This window comes from Littorina saxatilis, linkage group LG12 (genome assembly GCF_037325665.1).
Source record: "Littorina saxatilis isolate snail1 linkage group LG12, US_GU_Lsax_2.0, whole genome shotgun sequence".
NCBI classification, from domain to species: Eukaryota; Metazoa; Mollusca; class Gastropoda; order Littorinimorpha; family Littorinidae; genus Littorina; species Littorina saxatilis.
The window spans coordinates 84575484-84600722 of record NC_090256.1 but is presented as its reverse complement, the minus strand read 5'-3'; the positions used below and the strand labels follow the sequence as shown (position 1 = coordinate 84600722).

The window sequence follows — 25239 nt, the reverse complement described above, 5'->3', positions numbered from 1 at the left end:
GATGATTAGGGTTTTGTTGCACATTTAGTCAACTGGTCTAGCTGTAGCAGTCAAAGTCTGGGCACTGTTGCATTGTAGTCTTGCTGTGTATGCAGAGCTTTGTTGTAGCTGCCATAGGCCAGTGTTGCCATAGGCCAGTGTTAGGATCACCACCCCCTCAAACAGCTCGTTCAGTTAACCTGATGCCTGTTTTAGACAGAAAAAAAAGTTACCACAATCAGCAGAACTTTCACTGGAGAATGGGCATAATTCTTTCATACTTTTCTTTCTCATAGCTTTTTTTGGTTTTTATAATCTCTTCATTACACTAAATAACATCCATCTTAAGACCTATTTTGAGCCTTAATTTAAGTTGACTAGTAATGATATTAATCATAATGTATTTATTTTTATAATGTACAAACTAGAGTATGTATGTGGATATGTGTGTGATGGTGCTGGTATGGATATGTGTGGTTTGGGTTATGTGTGTACTGATGTGTACATTTTATGTGTTTTGTATGTTTTGCGAGTGCGATTTTATGTGATGTTATTCTGTACACCAGCCAAAACAAAATGTCTGGTATATTAGATAATAAACGCACCTTTAAATTTATTAGCGACTACACCCCGTCACCCTCCAATCCCCCTCCCCCCCATTACACCCTACACTTTTAACATTGTATAAAAAATCATGTCCCAATATAGGTCCCTAGTTACCTGGGAGGACGTTACTTGTATTAATTATAATTACTGTATTACAGAACCTGATCTGAAAAAAAGGACAACAGCAAATTATTCATGCAAGCTTGCTGTATTAACGATTTCTTTATCCATTTAATACAACACTGAATTAAAAGATAACAACTATAACAACGTGTGTGTGTTTGTGTGAATGTCTATGTGTATATGGACGGACACTGATTAAACCTGAGACTCATCGATTACCCAGGTGAGTGTAAAAGAGGGAGAGAGAGAGGGAACTTTAAGGTGGGTGCATGGGGACGGACATGTAGTAACAGATATATGTTTTAATCTGTAATCTTAACACATGTGCTTAAAATTAGGAACAGATGCCATTCCACTACAAATACTGTCAGTCTGACAAAAATGCCCAGTGACACTGAACCCCTATCCCTTACAGAACACATTCAGTATACATGTACTCACTTCCTTTCGTCTGCGTTTAGTGAAAGCAGATCGTTCTGATGACATTGGTATCCGGTTTCTGACCTCCTGTGAGTGGTCAACAATTGTCGGAACTGGAACTGCGTCAGGCAACAGCTGTTTTGAGTGTGCCAGGTTTTCTTGCCGGCTTAACTGCGTTCACATTGGAAGAAAGTGTCGCGAAACACAGCACATCGTGTTGGCCGTTTCCAGTTAATCAGTCTTGCTGCAGAAGTTGTAAGCCCATCGGAAAAAGGTGACAACTGATGCCTGAACCTTTTTTCTATACTTCATAGCTATCAGCAGCCGTGCGCATTCCTTCGGCGTGTTGTTGATGCTCGATGAAGGCAAACGCCCACTTGAGCCTAAGCGGCTGTACACGAAATGACGTCACAGCCGGTTCTCGTCTACTGGCGGCCATTTCGAAGTCTCGTTTAGCAGACGAATTTGGCGGAACGTTTTTAATTAAATCACAATGATAAAGCTACGAATCGGTGAATTTCTTTACATTTTTGGAATCTTTAGGTGCATTTCTCTAACCTTCAGTCATCGGTTAGTGGTTCTAATAACCTTTAAAACAGCGTGGTCTGGTCCTTTAACAAAATTGAATGATTTGCACGGAACTATACAACCGCGCATTAATCGATCGCCTGCGCAGGTAGACTGGTTGGGTGAATATGATTCGATCAAACTTTCGCACAAAAACTCCTCTTTTCTTTGAATAACTGAAGAAAGGAGGGATAAAGAGGTTACATACCTCGTCTCAGTGATTATCAAAAATAATGGTCTCAGTTCGCGGTCATGAAAAAGCTCGCTGAAGCTCGCATTTTTCATGATCCGCTAACTTCGACCATTATTTTTGATAATCACTGAGACTCGGCATGTAACCTCTACGTCTATACATATACATTCAGAAGGCGATGTTGACGCTCAAGTCACAAGAGCTGAGGAAAAGCCAGCCTTTACTGTCGCCACACACTAACAGCACTAACAGTTTGTGCGTTCCATTATTGGGGCGGGGACGTTGGTAGCGCGCTGGCTTTGTAGCCAGTTGGTCGCTATCAGCGTGGGTTCGATCCCCACGTTCGGCCAGAGATTTATTTCTCAGAGTCAACTTTGTGCAGACTCTCTTCGGTGTCCGAACACCCCCGTGTGCACACATGCGCACGAAAAAGATCCCACGTTCACAGCGAAAGTCTCAGGGCTTGGAAAACGTGACACGAAGACACGCATGCATCATCTCTCGTCTCCGATTATCATGATCGTATTTCCATTCTTTGACGAGACAAACCCAATGCTGGTGTGTCGAAGAAGACAGCCACAGCGGGCTTGTTCGAATCAAAGTATCACACCATATCTTCAACGTATTACCAATACCTGTCCCAATATAAACCATTTGGTTTAAGAGGACGTTAAACCCTAATAGTCAGTCAGCATTCCTTGGTTGGTACGGGAACGGGACAAAGAACGGTTGTGTGGAATGGGGGTATAACTTTTGACACCGACAAATTGAAGAATGAACAGATCTATGAGGTAACCGTCTCATTGGTCCAGGCTCAGGAAACAAAGAGTATATATGGCCTGGGGCGATTGTAGCTTCCCTTCTTCGTGTCCGATAGACAAGGACAATAAATAGTAGAGCATAGTGCAATTTCATGTTGGCATCTTCTCGAATCACCCCCCTCCTGCTAGGTACACGTGCACTCAAGTTAACTTCTGCTTTGACCTGTGTGCCAGGAGTCGGATGAGAGAGAGAGAGAGAGACAATGACAATGACAATGACAAATTCTTTATTTACGAGGGTAGTGGCATGAGAGAGAGAGAGCGAGCAAGAGGGAGAGCGAGAGACACACACACATAGACAGAGACAGACATAGAAAGACAGAAGCGGAGAGACTCAGAGGGAGACACAGACAAAGACATACATACAGAGAGAGAGAGAGAGAGAGAGAGAGAGAGAGAGAGAGAGAGAGAGAGAGAGAGAGAGAGAGAGAGAGAAACCTGTAACTGATCTCGTGAGAACGGTAACAAAGCGAGACATGTCACCTCTCCGAATGCATTCCAATAGATGACCGCTCCTCCGGCCATCAATGAATAAGGTATACAGATGAAGACACTGTCGCAGCGGTAGCAAGGTCTTCACGTTTCAATCTCGCTTTTGAGACACCGAACATGCATACATTTAGAATGCAATTTATGTAAAAACGCGTAAGTGTCAATAATTGTGGGGGAAAAAACTTGTTATTGTCGCCACAGGTCACGTTTCATAAATCACATTGCATCTAAACTTGACCAAAACATTATTGCAACAATTTTCGCACGCTAAGAAAAGCATTAAAACGCAATTTATTTTAGTTGAACGTTTTATGCCCGAAAGGGTAATTATGTCAGCTGCACACATCATTTGTCCGATTGATGGTACTTTGTATAGGCATTCCGTGACAAGCCTGTCAAACAAGGTCACCCCTTTTCGAGCATATAAAGTTCAACTAAAATGAATTGCGTTTTAATGCTTTTGTTAGTGTGGAAAAATTGTTGCAATAATGTTTTGGCCAAGTTTATTTTGAAGGCACAGTCCTTAGCGTGGAAACAGTTCTGCCCATCATCTCAGCTCTGGTCAGGTTTTACATAAGATAAGACCTTCCCTCCAACAGGTTAACCTTCGCCCGTCCGGGTTATCGACTACACACGGAAGTCATCGTGGGGCCGTGCGGACCCATGCTTCTCATTTTCTTCTTTGAGAAACATGGGTCCGCACGGCCCCACGATGTTTGTAGTCTAAATATAACCTCTTTTTTTTATTATTTACTTCTCGCTGAAATGTTAGGACATAAGAGCTTTGTAGATGCCTGAGGCATGCTTAAAAGCTCATTAAAAAATTCCAACTAGTTTAAGAGATATTTGCAATTAAACACCTTTCTTGGTCCACACGGACCCACGACCACCGGCGAAGGTTAAACTTACACACAAACACGCATAAAAAAAACCCACTGTATTCATATCAAAATACGCAACCATGCAAATTTGCAATCATGCTAAAGTCCCAGTCTGCCTCAAATGGTTTACAGAAGGATTTAAATCTTCTCACGAAAAAAAATAAGAAAACGTTTAAGAAAATGGTGACAGCTTGTATAAGCCTTCATTATGGTGTTAAAGTACATCATAGATTTATATCATCTCTCTCTGTCTCTCTCTCTCTCTGTCTCTCTCTCTCTGTCTCTCTCTCTGTCTCTCTCTCTGTCTCTCTCTCTCTCTCTCTCTCTCTCTCTCTCTCTCTCTCTCTCTCTCTCTTTCTCTCTCTCTCACTCTAACACTCTCTCACTCATTCACTCATTCACACAAGCACTCTCTCTCTCTCTCTCTCTCGCTTTCTCTCTCTCTCTCTCTCTCTCTCTCTCTTTCTCTCTCTCACTCTATCACTCTCTCACTCATTCACACAAGCTCTAGCTCTCTCTCTCTCTCTCTCTCTCTCTCTCTCTCTCTCTCTCTCTCTCTCTCTCTCTCTCTTCTCTCTCTCTGCATTGTACTTCCGTGTCCGTGTGCTCTCAGGTACATTACCTGTTTACGCACCTTTAAAAACATTGGAAGTAAACTTTTTACATCTCTCGCGCAAGAATACGTTAACGGTACAACTCAGACACATGACCCCAAGGATTTCTCTCGGAAGACGACCTTAAAGTTGTCTTTCCTTTAGTTATCGCGTAAACGCTCGTGTAAACCACCGCAGATCTTTTACTTGAAGCATCTTTTATTCAGTATATTCAGTAAATATAGGGTGCCGTGCTGCTTTTTGTTCAAATTCGATATATTTTGCGAAATTAATTTTTCAGGTTTACATAGCTGTCAGTAATGATATTGTCACGATTTAGTGACATGGATTGGAGATAAGAACACTCTGTCGAGTGCCTATCTCCAATTGTGATGGAAAGCGCCTGTGCTTGAGTCGGGGTGACGGTATGAAACCGCTGACAAAGCATAGCGAACTACGGGGATTTCGTTTTGCAGGAGCTCCACGTGCGTGATTTTGCTTGCTTGGCGAAATCGACTGTGACTGAACTGGATACGGGACACGTGGAGTCACGTGATGTTTTCAAGGTGTTTTGGGGAAGACTTGAAACGGCCTACTTTAACATAGGCACGATAGGAGACGGTACTTGTTCGTCTGAGAGTTGGAGGATTTCAACACGAGGTGATATTTTTGATGTCATCGTGCCTGCTCTGCATTAGTACAGGAGGGCTCTTAGCACAAGGGAGGAGTCACCGCCTATCGCCACCATATATGTTTCGACGACGAGGTTGTCGGGTGTTTCTGGGCTGAGGGTTGGAGAATTTCAACGCAGAAGATAAACTCAGTACCGGGGGTGTGGCTTCTAAAACGTCGACGGGCGTTAGCCATTCAAAAGGAAGCGGATTCGCTTAAAGGAGAGCTACCTACATAGGCTGTTGAGGTAATAAATCATTATTTAACGCTGTTGACGAGTCTGTGTTTGTGGAATGAAATACTCTGTTGTTCTTTCCAGGTTAGCGCATAATTTGCTCTTTGTGACGCTAAAATACTAATCTGTATATGTTTTTTTGCAGATATGGAGAGAAGGAAGGAAAATAGCTGATTTGTTGTTTTAAAAGTTCGTTTGTGCGGGCCACGTGCTCGATGAAATATGTAAAGGTGACATGTTTGAAGGTGGAGGGTAAAGGGTTGCGTGGCATGTTTAGTGCACCGATGCTTTTTGTTGCAGCCTTCTACTTATCTACCTACTACTTTCTACGCTATTTACGGGTATGCTGTAACCTGGTGTTCTGGTGTACTGGTGGTTGCTGTCGCTGTCGTCGTCCCACCAACTATACGTCTGCTATTTTCTGGTAGACTACGGGGAGGATCTTCAGCGACTGAGTGAGGCGCCTGATATCTCCACTAATCCCTGCTTCGTTTCCACGCCAGCCGGCACTTCATTCAACGGAGCAGTTGTGGAGATAGACTATTCACGGGTCGCCCACTCAGTGGCAAAAAGCTAAGTGCACCATGTCATAGCGCCCTAATACCGCCTTGTCATCTTGTGTATTTATGATTACATTCGAGTAGTGACAACGTGGGGTGTGTGACACCTGCATTAACCAGCACTTTTACAGACAGCTATCTTTTCTATCTATAGATACACGGGATCAGCGTGTTATTATCATTTTCTAAACCTTAACTGGCATTTTTGTCAGTGACCTATATTTTACGTTTTGAACGTAAAACATCTTGGAGTGAAGTCTCGAGGGAGGTGGCGAGTTAGTATATAAACAGGCGTCTGAAACTTATACTTTTGTTGATTCTATCTTTGTTGTATGACTGCGAGTGTGGATCGTGGTGTGGTTAGTTACTTAGTAGTAACTAACCGTTCATAATCACCTTTTGTGATATATTGAAACGTGACAGATATTAATTCAGACAAAAAATTAAGAAACTATTAAACCATAAATAAATAATTTGTAATCATTTTCACGAGTTTTCATTCACAAGCACCTGGGAAATAAATGTCATGTTCCCCAGACAATAAATCCCCGGTTACCATAGTTGCAGGAAGCAGGTTATACCACAGGCGAAGGTATCGTCCACTGGACTACTACTATCACAGAAAGACTACAAGGTACGTCACTCACCTTCGAGTCTTCTGTGTTCTTGGAGTCGCTTCCTGGGGAAAAATATTGTTCAAGACGGTTTGCCTCTTCCTACAGTCTGTGTAAGGTCAAATAAATACAGTTGAATGATTGTTTGAACTGCATGTACCTTTAATTTTCAGCTTCCGTCCGCTGCAGGTTGTTATTAACCATCATTTGGACGAATCTTCGTTTGCGAGCCGCCAGGTTCCACCTTGCGTCAAATCATGCATCCGAATATGCATACCAGCGCTCAATGGTTAACAGGATATTCGATGATTATTTTCCCGTGGGTAGCTTCCCTTTCCTGCACAATATTTACATATGGTTAAGTTTTACACCAATGAGCGCTGGTATGCATATTCGGTGCCGGATGCATGATTTGACGCAAGGTGGAACCTGGCGGCTCGCAAAAGAAGATTCGTCCAAATGATGGTTAATAACAACCTGCAGCGGACGGAAGCTGAAAATTAAAGGTACATACAGTTCAAACAATCATTCAACTGTATTTATTTGACCTTACACAGACTGTAGGAAGAGGCAAACCGTCTTGAACAATATTTTTCCCCAGGAAGCGACTCCAAGAACACAGAAGACTCGAAGGTGAGTGACGTACCTTGTAGTCTTTCTGTGATAGTAGTAGTCCAGTGGACGATACCTTCGCCTGTGGTTATACATGGATAATCAAAAGCAAACCCAATAGAAACGCTCGGGGATTCTTCGGCTCTTTTCATTTGTGTTTCCCCAAACCTAAACAGACGACACGACACTGCTTTGCAAAGTTCCAAAAACGAACTGGCAAACTGGCAAAAGTAAACAAAAAACAAAACTACTTCATGAAAGGTCATAAATATTTGGTCTGGGTGGCCGAGTGGTAACGCACTTACTTGCGCTCGGAAGCGAGAGGTTGCAAGTTCGACCCTGGGTCAGGGCGTTAGCAATTTTCTCCCCCCTTTCGTAACCTAGGTGGTGGGTTCAAGTGCTAGTCTTTCGGATGAGGCGATAAATCGAGGTCCCTTCGTGTACACTACATTGGGGTATGCAGGTTCAAGATCCCACGATTGACAAAAGGATCTTTCCTGGCAAAATTGTATAGGCGTAGATAAAAAAAAATGTCCACCAAAATACCCGTGTGACCTGGAATAATAGGCCGTGAAAGGTGGATGCAGCGCCTATTATAGGCTGATGATCTACTGGCCGATGTGAATGCATGATATAATAATAATAATAATAATAATAATAATAATAACGGGCATTTATAAAGCGCCTTATCAAAAGTTCAAAGCGCGGGACAACAATACATGTATACAAAAATCTTACAATCATTGTCAGATTCAAACAACACATCATGCACATCTCACATCCCCAGACTCTATACTAAGGAACTATCCGTAGTGTTGTTGGAACAAGTGAGTTTTCAAATTGGACTTAAAAGATGAAATGGATGGAGAGTGACGTAAGTGAAAGGGGAGTGAATTCCATAACTGAGGTCCATAATACGAAAACGTGCGGAAGCCATGAGCCTTGCGTTTAAAGCGACCTTGACAGAGAAGTCGAGCATCATCAGAAGAACGAAGGGTTCGAGAGGGAGTGTAGAGAGAGACCAGTTCAGAAAGATAGGCAGGTGCCGATTCAGAGATGATATTGTAGCAGAAGCAGGCAGCTTTATACCTAATACGTTCAGATACAGGAAGCCAGTGAAGTTCTTTCATGAGAGGAGTGCAGGGTTGTCGATGCTGTGCTCTGAAAATGAGACGTGCAGCAGAGTGTTGTACTTTTTGCAAGGGTTGGAGAGTGGAGTCAGGGCAGCCTATGAGAAGGGAGTTGCAGTAATCTAATCTGGACAGAATGCAGGATGTAACGAGAGTTTTAGTGGCATCAACGGGGTCATGCCAATACGTCCCAGTACCATTGTGTCCCAGTACCATTGCGTCCCAAAAAAATGCCGTCTCATTGCGTCCCATTAAGCAATCCCATTGGGTCTCAATACCATTGGGTCCCAGTGCCATTGCGTCCCGTACCATTGCGTCCCAACAAAATTGCGTGTCGATAGGTCCCAAGAAAATTGCATCTCGATACGTCCCATAAAGGAATCCCATTACGTCCCCGTACCATTACGTCCCAACACAATTGTTACTTGAGCAATGCTTGAACGCTGCAGTGGGCAGTGTGTGTGTGTGTGTGTGTGTGTGGTGAATGGGGAGGTGACTGGTGGGCACAGTGAGGTGTGGGCCGCGGAAGGGGGGACCCGCGGAAGGGGGGATGGGGTACGTGATCATCGTGGTCAGACTAGGGGAGAGAAGGGATGGGTGGGTGTGAACAGTGATTAAGGATGGAGAAGAGATAAATAAATAAATAAATAGACATACACACAATCTGTTAAACACATTGATTTATGAGATATTTCGTTGGTCAGACAATTTTTAATTCATTATATTTTATAATCTGATGAAAGATGACAGGTCCCTTTTTTAAGCAAGACCTTTAATTCAAGAGTCAAAATTTATTTTGATTTTAAGTGACACATAGAAGATAACATATTGTAACAAGTATTATGACCCCTTTTTTTCCTTCGTGATTTTTCATAAAGAAGAAATGTACTGTCTGATTGTGCAGTTTCCAATAATTATTCTGTGTTTGTCAATTATTGTTCTTCAGTCACACACACACAGAGAGAGAGAGAGAGAGAGAGAGAGAGAGAGAGAGAGAGAGAGAGAGAGAGAGAGAGAGAGAGAGAGAGAGAGAGAGAGAGAGAGAGAGAGAGAGAGAGAAAGAGAAAGAGAGAGAGAGAGCGGTAATTGAATTTGCCTTTTGCCGAATAAAAACTATTGTCAAAAACAGTGCATTAAGAACTAAAACCAACCAACCATAAAAAGCACCCTCCATCTCTCTCTCTCTGTTAACTGTCTCTCTCTTCCGCTTTCTCGCGCTTTCTCTGTCTGTCTGTCTGTCAATCCCCCCCCCCCCCCCCTCTCTCTCTCTCTCTCTCTCCCCCTCTCATTTCATAAAAGAATTTGGGAGAGAAGAAAAGGTTTCAATATCCTCGGTTATACCTTGTGTCAATATTTCTATTTAAAAATATATGCAATAACACTGTTTTACAAATTTTCAAAACCAAAGCCCTTTTTTTCTAAAAAGATCAAAATCCGAAAGAAACAACTGAAAATCATGCAGAGACTTTCTTCCGAAAATTACAAATCTCTGGCAAAGTGAAAGGAACAACAAAATATTCCTTTAGAGAGAGAGAGAAAGAGAGAGAGAGAGAGAGAGAGAGAGAGAGAGAGGGAGAGAGAGAGAGGGAGAGAGAGAGATAGAGAGAGAGAAAGATAGAGAGAGAGAGAGAGGGAGAGAGAGAGAGAGAGAGAGAGAGAGAGAGAGAGAGAGAGAGAACGAACGAACGAACGAACGAACTTTATTAGTATTACTCAAGGATGGAGATTTTAGGCTGACGCCTAGTCTTACAATCTGTCCCTGCTAAACTAAGACATAAAAATAGAGACAATAAAAGGACAACCATCAATCACAATCATACAGTATTAAAAACTACAACATTACCTATACGAATACATAATGCATAACAGAACATTGAAATGTACAGAGAGAGAGAGAGAGAGAGAGAGAGAGAGAGAGAGAGAGAGAGAGAGAGAGAGAGAGAGAGAGAAGACAAGACAAGACAAGACAAAGACACATTCTTTATTAACGAGGGTAATGGCATAAGCAAACAGGTGTTTTTTTTACATCCAGCCCTCGCCCATGGGAGGGTTTAATCTAATGCCAATACGTTTAAAAAATGTTAGAATATGAATCAAAGAAGTAATAACAAGCAAACAACCGAATAAACAAACGATTAACAGACTAAACAAACAAACAAAAACATACATACAAACGAACATAACATAAGAGAGAGAGAGAGGCAGAGAGAGAGACAGAGACAGAGAGAGAGAGAGACAGAGAGACAGAGACAGAGAGACAGAGTGAGTGAGCGAGCGAGTGAGCAAGAGAGAGAGAGATAGAGAGTCACACACACACACACACACACACACACACACACACACACACACACTGAAACACACGCACACACATACATATATACACACACAAACCAGGAGTGAGAGCAAGAGAAACAAGTCGCGTAAGGCGAAATTACTACATTTAGTCAAGCTTTGGAACTCACAGAATGAAACTGAACGCACTGCATTTGTTCACAATGACCGTAGTCCGTCGCTCGTGCAAAACGCAGTGCAACTGACGAGCCTGTTTTGCGCAGTAGTGGTTTCGCTGTGCTGCATAGCACGCTTTTCTGTACCTCTCTTCGTTTTAACTTTCTGAGCGTGTTTTTAATCCAAACATAACATATCTTTATGTTTTTGGAATCAGGAACCGACAAGAAATAAGATGAAATTGTTTTTAAATCGATTTCGGAAATTTAATTTTGATCATAAATTTTATATTTTTAATTTTCACAGCTTGTTTTTAATCCGAATATAACATATGTATATGTTTTTGGAATCAGAAATTGATGAAGAATAAGATGAACGTAAATTTGGATCGTTTTATAAAAACTTTTTTTAATTACAATTTTTAGATTTTTAATGACCAAAGTCATTAATTAATTTTTGAGCCACCAAGCTGAAATGCAATACCGAAGTCCGGCATTCGTCGAAGATTGCTTTACAAATATTTCATTCAATTTGATTGAAAAATGAGGGTGTGACAGTGCCGCCTCAACTTTTACAAAAAGCCGGATATGACGTCATCGAAGACATATATCGAAAAAAATTAATGAGAAAAAAAAACGTCTGGGGATATCATACCCAGGAACTCTCATGAAAAATTTAATAAAGATCGGTCTAGTCGTTTACTCTGAATCGCTCTATACACACACACACACACACACACACGCGCGCGCTATCTCTCTCTCATTTTACATTTAGTCAAGTTCTGACTAAATGTTTTAACGTAGAGGGGGGAATCGAGACGAGGGTGTGGTGTGTGTGTGTGTGTGTGTGTGTGTGTGTGTGTGTGTGTGTGTGTGTGTGTGTGTGTGTGTGTAGAGCGATTTAGAGAAAACTACTAGACCGATCTTCATGAAATTTTACATGGGAGTTCCTGGGTATGATATCCCCAGACGTTTTTTTTTATTGTTTTGATAAATGTCTTTGATGACGTCATATCCGGCTTTTCGTGAAAGTTGAGGCGGCACTGTCGCGCTCTCATTTTTCAACCAATTATTGGTTGAAATTTTGGTCAAGTAATCTTCGACGACGCCCGGACTTTGGTATTGCATTTCAGCTTGGAGGCTTACAAATTAATTGATGAGTTTGCTCATTAAAGTTGTCATTAAAATCGATTTTTCGCAAACAGATTTAAAATTGATTGCATCGTATTCTTCATCACATTCTGAATCTAAAAATATATACATATGTCATGTTTACTCATAAAATGTGATCACAATTAACGAACACAGATTAATTAGTCTTACGATTAAAATTTAAGAAATCGATCCAAAAATGATTTCATCTTATTCTTTATCGTTTCCTGATTCCAAAAACATATAGATATAATAGGTTGTATTCAAAACAAGCTCAGAAAGTTAACACGAATACAGAAAAGTGCGCTTACCTGCTTAGCACAATACGCTACCGCGCTATTCTGGCGTGTGCATATCACAGTGCGTTCAGTTTCATTCCGTGAGTTTGGCAGCTTGACTAAATGTAGTAATTTCGCCTTACGCGACTTGTTTTTTCTCTCTCTCTGTCGCTCGGAGATTCCAAAATCAAGACAAAAACATTGAAACATATAAGGCAACCGCTGACTGAAGTATCGAGAGTGTATTCAAACCAAACAACACACATATCAAATGAGGTCAATACAGAACGAAGTGGGAACTGTTTACATTTTTACGTTTCTGTTCTCGTGGAAGGAAACAACAAAACTTCCACAAGTACGTGATCGTCAGTTCAGATGGCAAGTCTCGCTGTGGTGCACGGGCTCGCCTGTAGTGTGGTACACTGGGATGAAATGTCTCAATGTGACGGAATATGTTGTCAAGTAACTGCTCGTCAGTTTTGTTATGAGGCTGTTGTCTCCCTCTGTCAGGGAGAAGGGTACCTGATCCTCGAGTCGTCGAGCGGCATAACATTGTAATGCATACATCACTGCTATATTCAAGTGTGGCCAGGAAGAAGTGTTTGCAAACTTGCTGCTGCTCACCTTTAAGGTCGAAGAACGTGTACCTCCTGCGTTCACGGCCTACCACAGAACCCAGTCTACAGACATCAAAGGAACCGTCATTAGGCACCCCGTCCTCACTCCTGTTTGAAGTACTATCCCTCTGCCGCCACCCCCCCCCCCCCCCCCCCCCCACCTTATTGACGAGCCGCAGGAGCGGCCAGTCATAATGGTCTCGGCTCGGGAGCTGTCTGTGGAGGCTGCGTGCTATAATTAGCTGACCTGCTGCGCGAGCAGTCACTGCAGAGTTTTGAGATAACTTTGTAACACGTTTTATTTTATGCTCCTCAAGAATACAACTTTGGGCAACGTGCCACGTAGAACTACACGCAACAAGGATTCAGTAGGTACCAAACATGCCTTGGTCAGAAGTAGAATGTAAATGAATCTTTATAAAGAAGTAGGCTACTTCAAACGACAGCCACAGCCACGGTTGGGTTCACGGCATCAAACCGATGCAACTCTCCGTCATATCATACACGTAATCAATCACATAGATGACTAATAAACATGTAAACTACATGTATACGTCTATGGTCGGACATAAGAAAGGAGAGCTTCCCCCGGGCCTGTGCATGTGTTGTTCGTTGTGCGTGTGTAAATTTACACAACAAACTGACCACTATTGATCTCAATACAATGGTGTGCACGGGTGCTACATTATTTGTGTAGAAGTTTTTTCTTGTACATTTAATGCGTACATTTTTTTCCACAATACTGTTTGTCCTTTATGAATTTGTTGTAAGAGACATTTCGAAATAACATTATTTTTACATTTATTCCTGTTTTTTTTTTCTTTTCTTCTTTCCCATCATTCCTTTGCTCTTAAAATAATACATAACAACTACCACAAATTTCAACAAAAACAGATTGCAACAACATTCCTATTTTAAGCTCAGCCACACGCCGACATGGAAGCTCAATGGTACTTTCAAACTCATCTTCTCTTTGTCGTATTTGATTTCTTTCTATTTCATAAGTCGAGTGCATATGATTTCGGCTCGTGTTCATCGTGAGATGGACTTAGTTTCTTGTCTTTTGTTGTTGTGGGTGAGCTACAAAAAACAATATTACACTCACTCCCGCTTTTTTTCAACCCCTCCCCTACTTTCATTGTTTTGGGACAGCTTTAAGGTGAGAGTTGCAGCTTAAAAATAATAATATACAAGTGTTTTATAGTCATATTAAAACTGTTACGTGCCATTACTGACTTCAGAGCTTACTTGCGTATTGCTGTTGGCCATGACAAATTTGCTTTTCTGTTTGTGTGCGTTTCAGTTTAAATAAAAAGAAGTAAAAGTAGCCACTGGGCAAGCTCACTTTTCTGAATGTGTGGCATATTTAAGATGAACAAAGTTGGTAGACAACTTCAGTTCATAAAATTAAAAGTTTACCCCTTGCTACTGCTGCATAGCTGTGTCTTATTTGTTATTAAAGATCAGCTGCAAGCAGAACGAGACTATAAAGATATGTATTTGATGTTTGGTTTAATTCTGTTGTTTTCGAAGAGAAGTTCATCCTGAAAGGATGTAAAATTATGAAGTTGAAACTGCTGCACAATTATCTGGAACTTTCTCAAGGATTGGAGGTAACTCATGGCATATGAACCAAATTTGAAATTTTCTTCCGGTGTTAAACGATCAAATTATGTTGATTCTAAGTTTTTAAATTGTCTCACAACCTGTTGTTAAATGTATAAGCAACTTCACAACAAAAAACTTGTAGAATATTCAGGAACTTTGAAGGAGGTAACTCTTGGTATCAGGACAAACCGGCGAATGCACGATTAACCGTTCTCACTTGTCAAAATTAGGTGAGCACTTTTGTCTTTTATGAGTCATTCTTTCATAAATTTATAAAGCTCCCATGTGATAGTTACTTGGGCACATGTTGGCTCTTCTAACACCTGGGCGAAGCCGGGTCCTAACTGCTGGACAGACAGACAGACACACACAAGCAGCCAAACACAGACGTACGGTTGGAAGACACACAGACAACAACCCGCGTCAGGATTGTTCAGGTCTATGTGCACTTTTGACAATTGTCTGAAATTAAATTTAACAGCCAAGTTTCTGGTATCACGATTTCTTTCTTCTCCACAACTCGTGAATAACACCTGGGGTCCCAAATCACAGCACGCAGTCTCAGCTTTCCCCCGCTACAGGTAAGACGAAACATCTGGGTGGCGTTGTCACAGACATTTGATCCGACAGCTACTGGCACGCAACGAAAGGTAGTAAAAGTGTATTGTTGCTGTAAACAGCCTGGCACCTAACAATCCGCTGAAAACGTAACATTGGCTTTGATGGGTCATGGGATATGTACGTTACACCACCGATTTATCCATGAAATCGCGTTGTATCTCGTCTCGACAGGGTGAATCTTATCTGGGTAACACCTAGGCAAAGCCGGGTCCTGAATGCTAGTTTTGTTATAAAAAAAAAATCATTGAAAATACATGTACGAGTACCGACTTGCAAAACAAACTGGACATCCTAATGGGTTAAGCTTAGCTTCTGGTAATGTATGCCGAAACTAGATGAATACCCGCTTCGCCGGGTACGGCTTCGCTGGGAAGAAGTTGAGCCGAAAATCCCGGCTGCGCCGGGGACCCCGGCTTTGCCGGGTGTACGCCGGCTTTGCCGGCGCACCGCACGAAGGAAGGGAGATAAACGCGCAAAACACTGGAGAAGAGTAATACCCGGCTTCGCCGGGACAGTGACCTTCTAAAAATAGTATAACGGGAATATGGATTGAGCGTTGTCGACAGTGACCTTCTAAAAATAGAAACGGGAATATGGATTGACGCCACACGAAGGAAGGGAGATACACGCTGAAAACACTGGAGAAGATAAGGAAGAGTTACTGGGAATGGATCCAGAGAAAAACCAAAATCGGTTCAGCGCTGCGCGCTGAGAGCACGTGTTGAAATATCTCATCGACCAGGTTGTGTCCGGGGTGTACCTGAATATGGCCACCAAATTTGAAAGAGATCCATCGAGAACTTTGGCCGTGCATCGCGGACACACACACACACACACACACACACACACACACACACACACACACACACACACACACACACACACACACACAAGTCGTATATATATATATAGATAGATATGAAGTGGGTACACTAATATTTTGCTAGTAAGCAACTTGCATCATTGTGCTTCATTTATTAATGACTAGAGGAATACCCGGCTTCGCCGGGGTGAATCGCGAGACAGAGACAGAAAGCGTGGCGGTTCACCACAATCACCTTTGAAGGCGAAGTCCTGTCAAACGGGATTGAGAATTTTAGAGCTTATTTCTAAGCCCTATATTATCTGTTATGGCTTCTCAAATGCCAGAACATACAGACAGACAAAAGTCGCCAGACCCCATCACAAACAGAACTCTACAATCCACAGGTGTTGCCTCCACACACACACACACACACACACACACACACATACACAGAAGCCGTATATATCTATCTATATATATATAAATATATAGAGATAGATGACAGTGGATTGTTTGATAAATAGATTCGACCTTTGCACTTTTACAGTGAGGACAACTTACGGGTACGTGCAAGGAAAGCCCACAACTTCTAAGGCGAACAACTCTGCAGAGTCTGCTGTGAAGGGCGACGGTAGTCTCCCTGTCACACTCGACCCCCTTTGAATGAACTTAGGTCCGTCCCAGGTGGAATGGGAACAGCACGAAAATGATTCAGTGGCCTGAACATTTCATGTCGAGTCCCATCGTAGTCGACGACACCCAATGTAACCGAGTGCCGAAACACCACAATCACCTTTGAAGGCGAAGTCCACTCAAACGGGATTGAGAATAAATGTTATGGCTTCTCGAAGGAAGGCCTGAACATACAGACACACCAAAGCCGCCAGACCACATCACAAACAGAACTCTACAATCCACAGGTGTTGCCCACACACACACACAAACACACACACACACACACACACACAGAAGCCGTATATATATATATGTATATCTATATCTATATATATATACGACTTGTGTCTGTCTGTCTGTCTGTCTGTGTGTGTGTGTGTGTGTGTGTGTGTGTGTGTGTGTGTGTGTGTGTGTGTGTGTGTGTGTGTGTGTGTGTGTGTGTGTGTGTGTGTGTGTGTGTGTGTGTGTGTGTCCGCGATGCCAAGCCAAAGTTCTCGGTGGATCTTTTTCAAATTTGGAGACCGTATTCAGCTACACCCCGGACACAACCTCATCGATGAGATATTTCAACACGTGCTCTCAGCGCGCAGCGCTGAACCGATTTTGGTTTTTCTCTGTTTTTCTCTGGATCCATTCCCAGTAACTCTTCCTTATCTTCTCCAGTGTTTTCAGCGTTTATCTCCCTTCCTTCGTGTGGCGTCAATCCATATTCCCGTTACTACGTTACTATTTTTAGAATGTCACGATTGCACCCGTAAGTTGTCCTTACTGTAAAAGTAAAAATGTCGAAACAATATATAGCCACGCGAAAAATACACTGTCAACTATCTCTATATATTTATAGATATAGATATACATATATATATATATATATATATACGGCTTCTCTGTGTGTGTGTGTGTGTGTGTGTGTGTGTGTGTGTGTGTGTGTGTGTGTGTGTGTGTGTGTGTGTGTGTGTGTGTTTGTGTGTTTGTGTGTGTGTGTGGGCAAAACCTGTGGATTGTAGAGTTCTGTTTGTGATGTGGTGGTGACAACGGCACACCTAGTTAGAAACAAAACGGTTGGTGTCTTTCTTTACAATAACTTGCAATAATTACCCTCGAGACGCAGAATTAATTGATACATTTTCTTTTTTTCGTTTGAGGTTTTTTTTTCTATTGATGGGCATTTTAAAATAAAAGTGAAAAATAGTGTAGAACCATTAACTTGCGGTGTTGCGCCCACCAAGCACATCCAACGCAAAAGTACTTGTGGTCAACCGTGAACACACACACGTGAGGGGGTCAGAAGGGTGAAAAATGGGCGGGGGACGTATTGGGATGGGGAACGTTTTCAGGTTGTGTTGGGGGACAAATTAATGCAGTTCGTGGGAGACATCCCAGAATGATGGTCCCCCTAGGGTCACTTTGGCGTCCCAAATGATACTAAAATGGCCCTGGGGACGCTTCATTCCCCCAATATATAATCAAGCGAAAAAAGGACTCACCAAAGAGTATGCCCCTCTGTCCTTCTCATCGCTAAACAACGTCGCAGCGGTCGGCTGGATTCCACTCATCTTGAAGATCACGGTCAAGCTTTTTCTGCTAACTGGTCACGTTCGGCTAATTCGGAATCGTCAGTCTTTGGTCTGCCTGAAAAAAAATCAGACGAGAGCTGACAATGGGAGGCAATCACAGTTGTGTCAGAGCAATTTGTTTTTTTTACATGAGTTGTATACCTTACATTCAGCATCATGTTATCCACGAAATTGTTATTTCGACTAGTCTGCGGGGTGTTTTTTTCAAATTTAGATTTCAAATTTCAAAACAAACAAAGTTCTTTAATACTGTGAAGAAAGATAATCAGTCATTGACAAACATGTAACTTAAAGGTATACTACTGATCTGACCGTTTGGGGAAGTCTCTGGCGAATTTGACGAATCTGAAGAATCTTTGGAATCCACTTAATCATAATCTAGACGCCCACGGCGGGATGTGCTGATAAACAAACCTCAAGTATGGTAATTAAGTGAATCAAAGTTAGAGAATGCGCTTCAGGGCGCTGCTTCTCTGCGGTGTTGAAAAGAAAACAACGAGTTTGGAGCACCGCCTGGCGGCAATAACGGCACGCCATCTATGACGATGTGGCCCAGTAACAAAAAGCGAAGAAACTCAGTGGATATAACCAACAACCCTACAAACAAATCTGTGTTCGTTTTACGACATTTCATTAACCATTAATTTTTATGGTATGACTTTGGAAGCGACCCGAGGGCCTTTTGTCTCATTAGGTACAATTCCTCAGTGATGGCGCTAATAATACTTTTTCAAACTGGTACACAAACCTTTATGATGAAAACTATCCACAAAAAAAAGGTAGGCTGGTCATTGGAACCACGGTAAGTGTCCAACTCAGAGTACTGGTTTTGTTGTTTTACCAGCGAAAAAAACGGTAGTTCTAAAAATCAACCGGTAGGTTATACCGGCAGCCAATTTTTTTCCGGTATTTTCTCATTTCAACCGGTAAAATATCGATAATTACCGGTTAGCGCCAATACTGATTCCTTAAACAAAAATAGCCACACCTGGGTCACAAATTAAAGTTCAGCATTAAAAGGTATATAATGGATCAAAAAATGATGTCTAATTGTTTCTAATCACCCCAAGGGCTGTACACTTCGGCTTTGGGTTGTAACTATGTCACCAGACGGGCGCAGTGGCGTGGTGGTAACACGTCGGCCTCCTAATCGAGGGGTCGTGAGTTCGAATCCCGGTCGCTGCCGCCTGGTGGGTTAAGAGTGGAGATTTTTCCGATCTCCCAGGTCAACTTATGTGCAGACCTGCTAGTGACTTAACCCCCTTCGTGTGTACACGCAAGCAGAAGACCAAGTGCGCACGGAAAAGATCCTGTAATCCATGTCAGAGCTCGGTGGGTTATAGAAACACGAAAATACCCAGCATGCCTCCCCCGAAATCGGCGTGTGCTGCCTGCGGGGTAAACACGGTCATACACGTACAAATCCACTCGTGCTAAAACATGAGTGAACGTGGGAGTCTAAGCCCATGAACGAAGAAGAAAAAGAAGAAGAACTATGTCACCACACAACACATGAATACCTTAAAATAAATGTCTGATCGCTCATGCAGTTATTCAAATTTGAAACGGCTGTGTTTGAGTGGTGTTTCGAGACTGTATTTCTCCACGCGTCACTTTCTTCCGCCGTTTTTGATTTCCGTCTTACCTTTTTCCCCTGCGAGGAGCCGGCTGTATTTCACGCCATTGATAAAGGTATAGAATTGAAATCACCAAAAGAGCAAGAGTTCGTGGACGTTCTATAATTCAAATTTAAATGCAGTTTGGGGTAGTCTTTCGAGACGGTATATATGCTCCAATCATTGCAGGTGTATCTAAATTACAGCAAAGCGAAATTCAAAGGTCCAATTCGCCCGAAAACTTTACCAAAATGGCTCTTTAGATAGTACACTACGGAAGGATCATCGCAAATGACTATACATGTAGCCTATAGCATTCTTTGACTTTGTGCTAGACATCCGTAAGCGAGCACGCAGGTTCTAGGACTTTATTAACTATAACCATGCAGCAACAATATAGGAAACTATTGTAGCTTTGAGTGAGCATCAATCGATCAGAGATCACTGTCCAAATTAAATATTACACGACTAACTCCTAATTTTGATCCACTGGTTCATGTTAGTTGTCATAGATCGGTTAGCCCCGACTGAATCGGAAATGTCGGATCAATTTCATGACGAATGTGCCATGTAACATGAAAAGTGCAATGATTCTGGCCTCAACACTAGAGTCATTTTGATCAGCTTTGTTTCAACCAACCACATTCGTTTCGTGCCATATCTGGCGTTTTCAGATTTAAGTTCTGTGTAATCGGACGACCAAGCATGCCCACAAATAACACCGACATTTTAACTGTCATTCGCTCTTTGACAGATACGGTATATCCGAAACTAATGCCTTTTAATTAAGGCATGGATGGGAAGAGCACGCCTCACTGTCACGGGGGATAACCGGACAAAGGCCGAGCGGATGGCGAACACGATTTAAGGCACACTTTGTCATTTTTCTCGGAAGTGTGTTTTTTACACCAGAATTTGAGGTAAGCTACTACTTCAGCGATGAATAAATGTGTTTTTGGGTGCATTCAATGTCATAGAGCGGTTGGTATGTGTTACATTATGCGCATCAGTCCGTGCACCGTCTTACCAAGCAAAGTGAACTAACGCTGTTCGTACTTCCTCTTCTGTTCCAATGGCGCGAGAGTAAAAGCCAACCGCCACCACTAGCTGTTGATTTGTCTGTGTTGGTATGAGAGACGAAGGGAGAAACGTAACATGGTAGCAGCGGTGGTAGATCAAATACATGTACCACTGACATTAATAGTGACCACTGAATGTCAACAACTGTAAGCAACATTAAGCGGCCTCACAACATTCCCTGCCGCCTGCTTGTCATAGTGGCGCACGAGATTGCCCCAGCCCTTGCACATCTTTTCAGGATGTCTATCACCACCGGCAGCCTCCCTGAGATTTGGCGCCACGCAATAGTCCAACCAGCCTTCAAGAAAGAAGATAAGAGCTCCCCTGCCAACTATCGACCCATCTCCCTGACGTCAGTGTGTGGCAAACTCTGCGAGCACATCATCCGCAGTGCAATGACAGCCCATTGTGGACGCCCAAACACGGTTTTCGCAAAAGAATATCTTGCAAGACCCAGCTAATCCTGACAATGGACGACCTGGAGACCGCGCTCGATGAGGGAGGTCAAACGGATACCATCTTGCTCGACTTCGCTAAAGCTTTCGACAAGGTACCGCACCGACGACTCCTCCTCAAGCTGCGTTTCTATGGCGTCCGTGGTCAGACCCTCCGCTGGATTGAGGAGTTCCTCTCCAGTAGGACCCAGCAAGTTGTCGTCGAGGGACAAACATCTACAGTTGGCCAAGTGACCTCGGGTGTCCCCCAGGGTTCTGTTCTTGGACCAACTCTGTTCCTCGTATATATCAAGGACATCAGCAACAACATCAAGTCTACAGTCCGCCTCTTTGCCGATGACACCATTCTATACCGGCGTTTAACATCACTAGCGGATTCCCACGTTCTCCAAGAAGACCTGGACAAACTAAAACTGTGGGAGAAGAGGTGGCAGATATCTGTCAACGCCTCCAAGTGCCACCGTCCTATCGGTCACCCGCAAGAGGAAACCGGTCTGCACCAACTACACCCTTAATGGGAAAACCTATTTCAGTTTTCGGGACGCGATCTGCATCCAAGATGGTCTGATCTTCAAAGGTGAAGGCGTGATTGCAATTGTCCCCATCTCCATGCGTCATGAAATGAAAACAGCCGTCCACTCAACTCACCTGGGAATCGATGGCTGGATGAATGTCTGTTCTGGCCCGGGATGTATATATATACAAATTTATCATGAGAGCGCTGCTAAAACATGCACGAATCGGGAACTCCGATGATTACATTTTCAAAATATGTTTTAGTCTCTCGCTGCGTGTGCATTGTGCTTGCTTAATGTTATTTTGTTGTTATACATCGATCCGTGCAAACGGGAACGAAATATGAAACTTGTAATCAGTCACACACCACAGTTTCATTTCTAGTTAATTGGTCTGTGAGTCCATAACCAGCTGTTTCCCAAAAGCTATCAATCATTACCCCTCAACCTCCCTCCTTCCCCCATTAAGTCCGTCCTTAAAGCCCCAGTATGTCTCAAATGGTTTACAAAACGATTTAAATTTTCTAATGAAAAAAGCAGTTCTAACCTTATGGAACACACTTGCAATAGCATTTAATAGCATTAAATGAAACAGTTCGTTTGAATTGCTATTTAGCTCGCGTAAACCACACACAAGATTTTGTGGTTTATTTAACCCCTGAGCCATCGTGAATCCGTGTGATCCACTTTCCCTTTTTTCACAATTTAGTCGTCAGTTTGGGATTTCAATGCGACTGGTTGTATCTGCAATAGCACGTTATTGTGTACCTCTGATTCTAAAACGCAACAAACGGCTGCGAGTCACACGAACTTGTCGGCGGCGCTGGCTTCAAAGAAAGCGAGCGCTATGCAGACAAATCGTCTGCTTTGAGACACGACCTTTCGTGACCCTGCTTCCGGGCTATCTTTTTTAAAACTTTCAAAACTTCGAGTTGTACTGATCTTGTGTTGATGAAAAAAGAAATCTTGTATGATTTAAGAATGTTTGTGAAACAAGCTGTCAATTTATTATTTAGATTTTAAAAGTTAGTTCTAGTGCCAAAACGATGCGTCCGATTGTGGTACTAGACAATCCGGGTGGCCACGCAAAAATAATTTTTTTGAAAAATACTCGCTCTTTACTGAGGGCACCTAGGATGTTCTTAAGCGGTGAGTGTTTAAACGAAATGGTGTTTGTACTGTGTAAAAGCCTGACAGTGTCTGTGACCAGAAACTGATGGTTTACGTGAAGCTGAGTGTGCCTTTAACAAATTAATAAACTGTTCATTATCAGGAGCAACAGGTGGCATTTGTTTTCGAATCTCTGTCGATCGTGTGCACAACATACAAAAAGTGTCAGTAATTTAACAACAGTGTGAACATCATCTCATGGTGATACCTCTAAACAACTACAAGAACAACAAAAAATTCCTATGAGGTAGGAAAAACACCCCCGTCAAAGGGAAATAACCTTCTCAGTTGGTGGCAGTGACTGAGTGAGAATGGTTATTTCCCTTTGACCATGAAGATGTCCCTGTATAAGTCCTTGTATAATTTTAATCCACCAATAACTCCCTAACCGTGTGTTTGACTGGTCCCTATTTTTGTAAGGACCGTCTCAGGAATGTATAGAACCTGTTCACCAAGTTTGGTGACGATCGGTCCGTTCATTCTTGAGATCTATATGCGAACACAAACACACAAACAAACACCCAAACAAACACATCGAGCGAAATCTATACACACCCCTATACCGGGGGTGTAATAACCACAACATGTTGGCGCAAAGGGTAACAGATGTCCTCTTGATAGAACAAATATTGTTTCAATGTAATAGATCCTTTGACTTTGGGGTAGTGCGACTCTGTTGCTGCTAGCTTTCCACTGGGAGAAAGCGACCCGAATTTTCCAAGCGATGGGACAATTAAGTAATGAAAAAAAAAATCTAATAGATCCCTTAACTTTGGGGTAAGGCGACTCTTGCTGCTAGCTTTCCACTGGGAGGAGGCGACCCGAATTTCCTAGCGGGTTAACAGGAACATCTACCCTGAATCTTATGCTGCTTGGCAAGTTTTAATCACCGATTGTATAACACACACACACACACACACACACAGTGACACACACACACACACACACACACACACACACGCACACATATATAGACACACACACTCACACGCACACACACACACACACACACACCGCAGGACATGTAGGCAGTGTGCATAGGATTGGTTAATTTTACATTTCTGGTGTCCGACTGCTTGTTGTCACTGCCGTTGACACTGCCCCTTTGACGCATACATGTTGCCACTGCGCTCTGGGCTCGTATTCTTGAAAAAGCTGCAAAATTGTGTCCTTTAAAGTCAAACTGTCGTTTAACTACCGCCCGGTATTTATTTTTACTGCCCAGTAATTATTTATTTTCCCCCGGTATTAATGTGTGTCTGGCGGAAGGTCGGCAGCTACCAGAATTGGTTATTTTTAGAATAGGAGATTCCTCATGCTTGCTCCTCTCTACAAACAATATTTGAACAAGATTTATTCTTGAAAAAGCTGCAACTCATACACTGGCCTGTAAAACTCAATAAATCCGCCAACTGCTAAGTGTTATTTATGAAACACCAGTAAGTCCTTACCGGGTTGTGTACGAGCTGTAAAGTTAGAGGACCCCTCCCCCTCCTGTAAAGTCGCTACCTGTCAGTAACTTCACCAACACTGTCCATTAAAACCGTCAAGTTCGAATAAATCTTGTTCAAATATTGTTCGTAGATTTATGTCCCTCATGGACAGACATTGGTGTCATTTAAGCACCGTTTTCTCTTGTTTTCATCTTATGAACATTCTAAATGTTAGACTAACTTATTGTCTTGTACAGAATAACAACTGTGTGAATGGTGCTATACTGAATGAAAGAGTGTGACATGAAGTTCTTGTACATCATTGTAAAGAGTGTGAATGACGTTTTAGTTTAGATGTCAAGCGCTTAGAGCAAGCCTTTTTAACGAAAGTTTTTGATTTAGCGCTATATAAATGTTCTTCTTATTATTATTATTCAGTCAAGCGATTGCACGCTAAACTACGCCCGTGTTCCTTTTACACACACGCGCACACACACACACACACACACACACACACACACACACGCACACACACACACACACGCACATACTAAAGCTGTCCTTTTTACATTTAGTCAAGTTTTGACTAAATGTTTTAACGTAGAGGGGGGAATCGAGACGAGGCTCGTGGTGTATGTGCGTGTGTGTGTGTGTGTCTGTCTGTCTGTGTGTGTGTGTAGAGCGATTCAGAC

General features: G+C 42.5%; 1 protein-coding gene across 2 annotated transcripts in view; it reads right to left on the bottom strand.

The window, feature by feature from the left end:
- Window positions 1-25239, bottom strand: part of LOC138983004 (uncharacterized transporter YutK-like) — a 98451-nt gene that overhangs the window by 55392 nt on the left and 17820 nt on the right. For both annotated transcript variants that reach the window (XM_070356396.1, XM_070356398.1), the window contains exon 2: window positions 18189-18333. In XM_070356396.1, the coding sequence (XP_070212497.1) occupies window positions 18189-18257 (69 nt within the window). In that variant the 5' untranslated portion in view covers window positions 18258-18333. The remainder of the gene's footprint in view (window positions 1-18188; window positions 18334-25239) is intronic.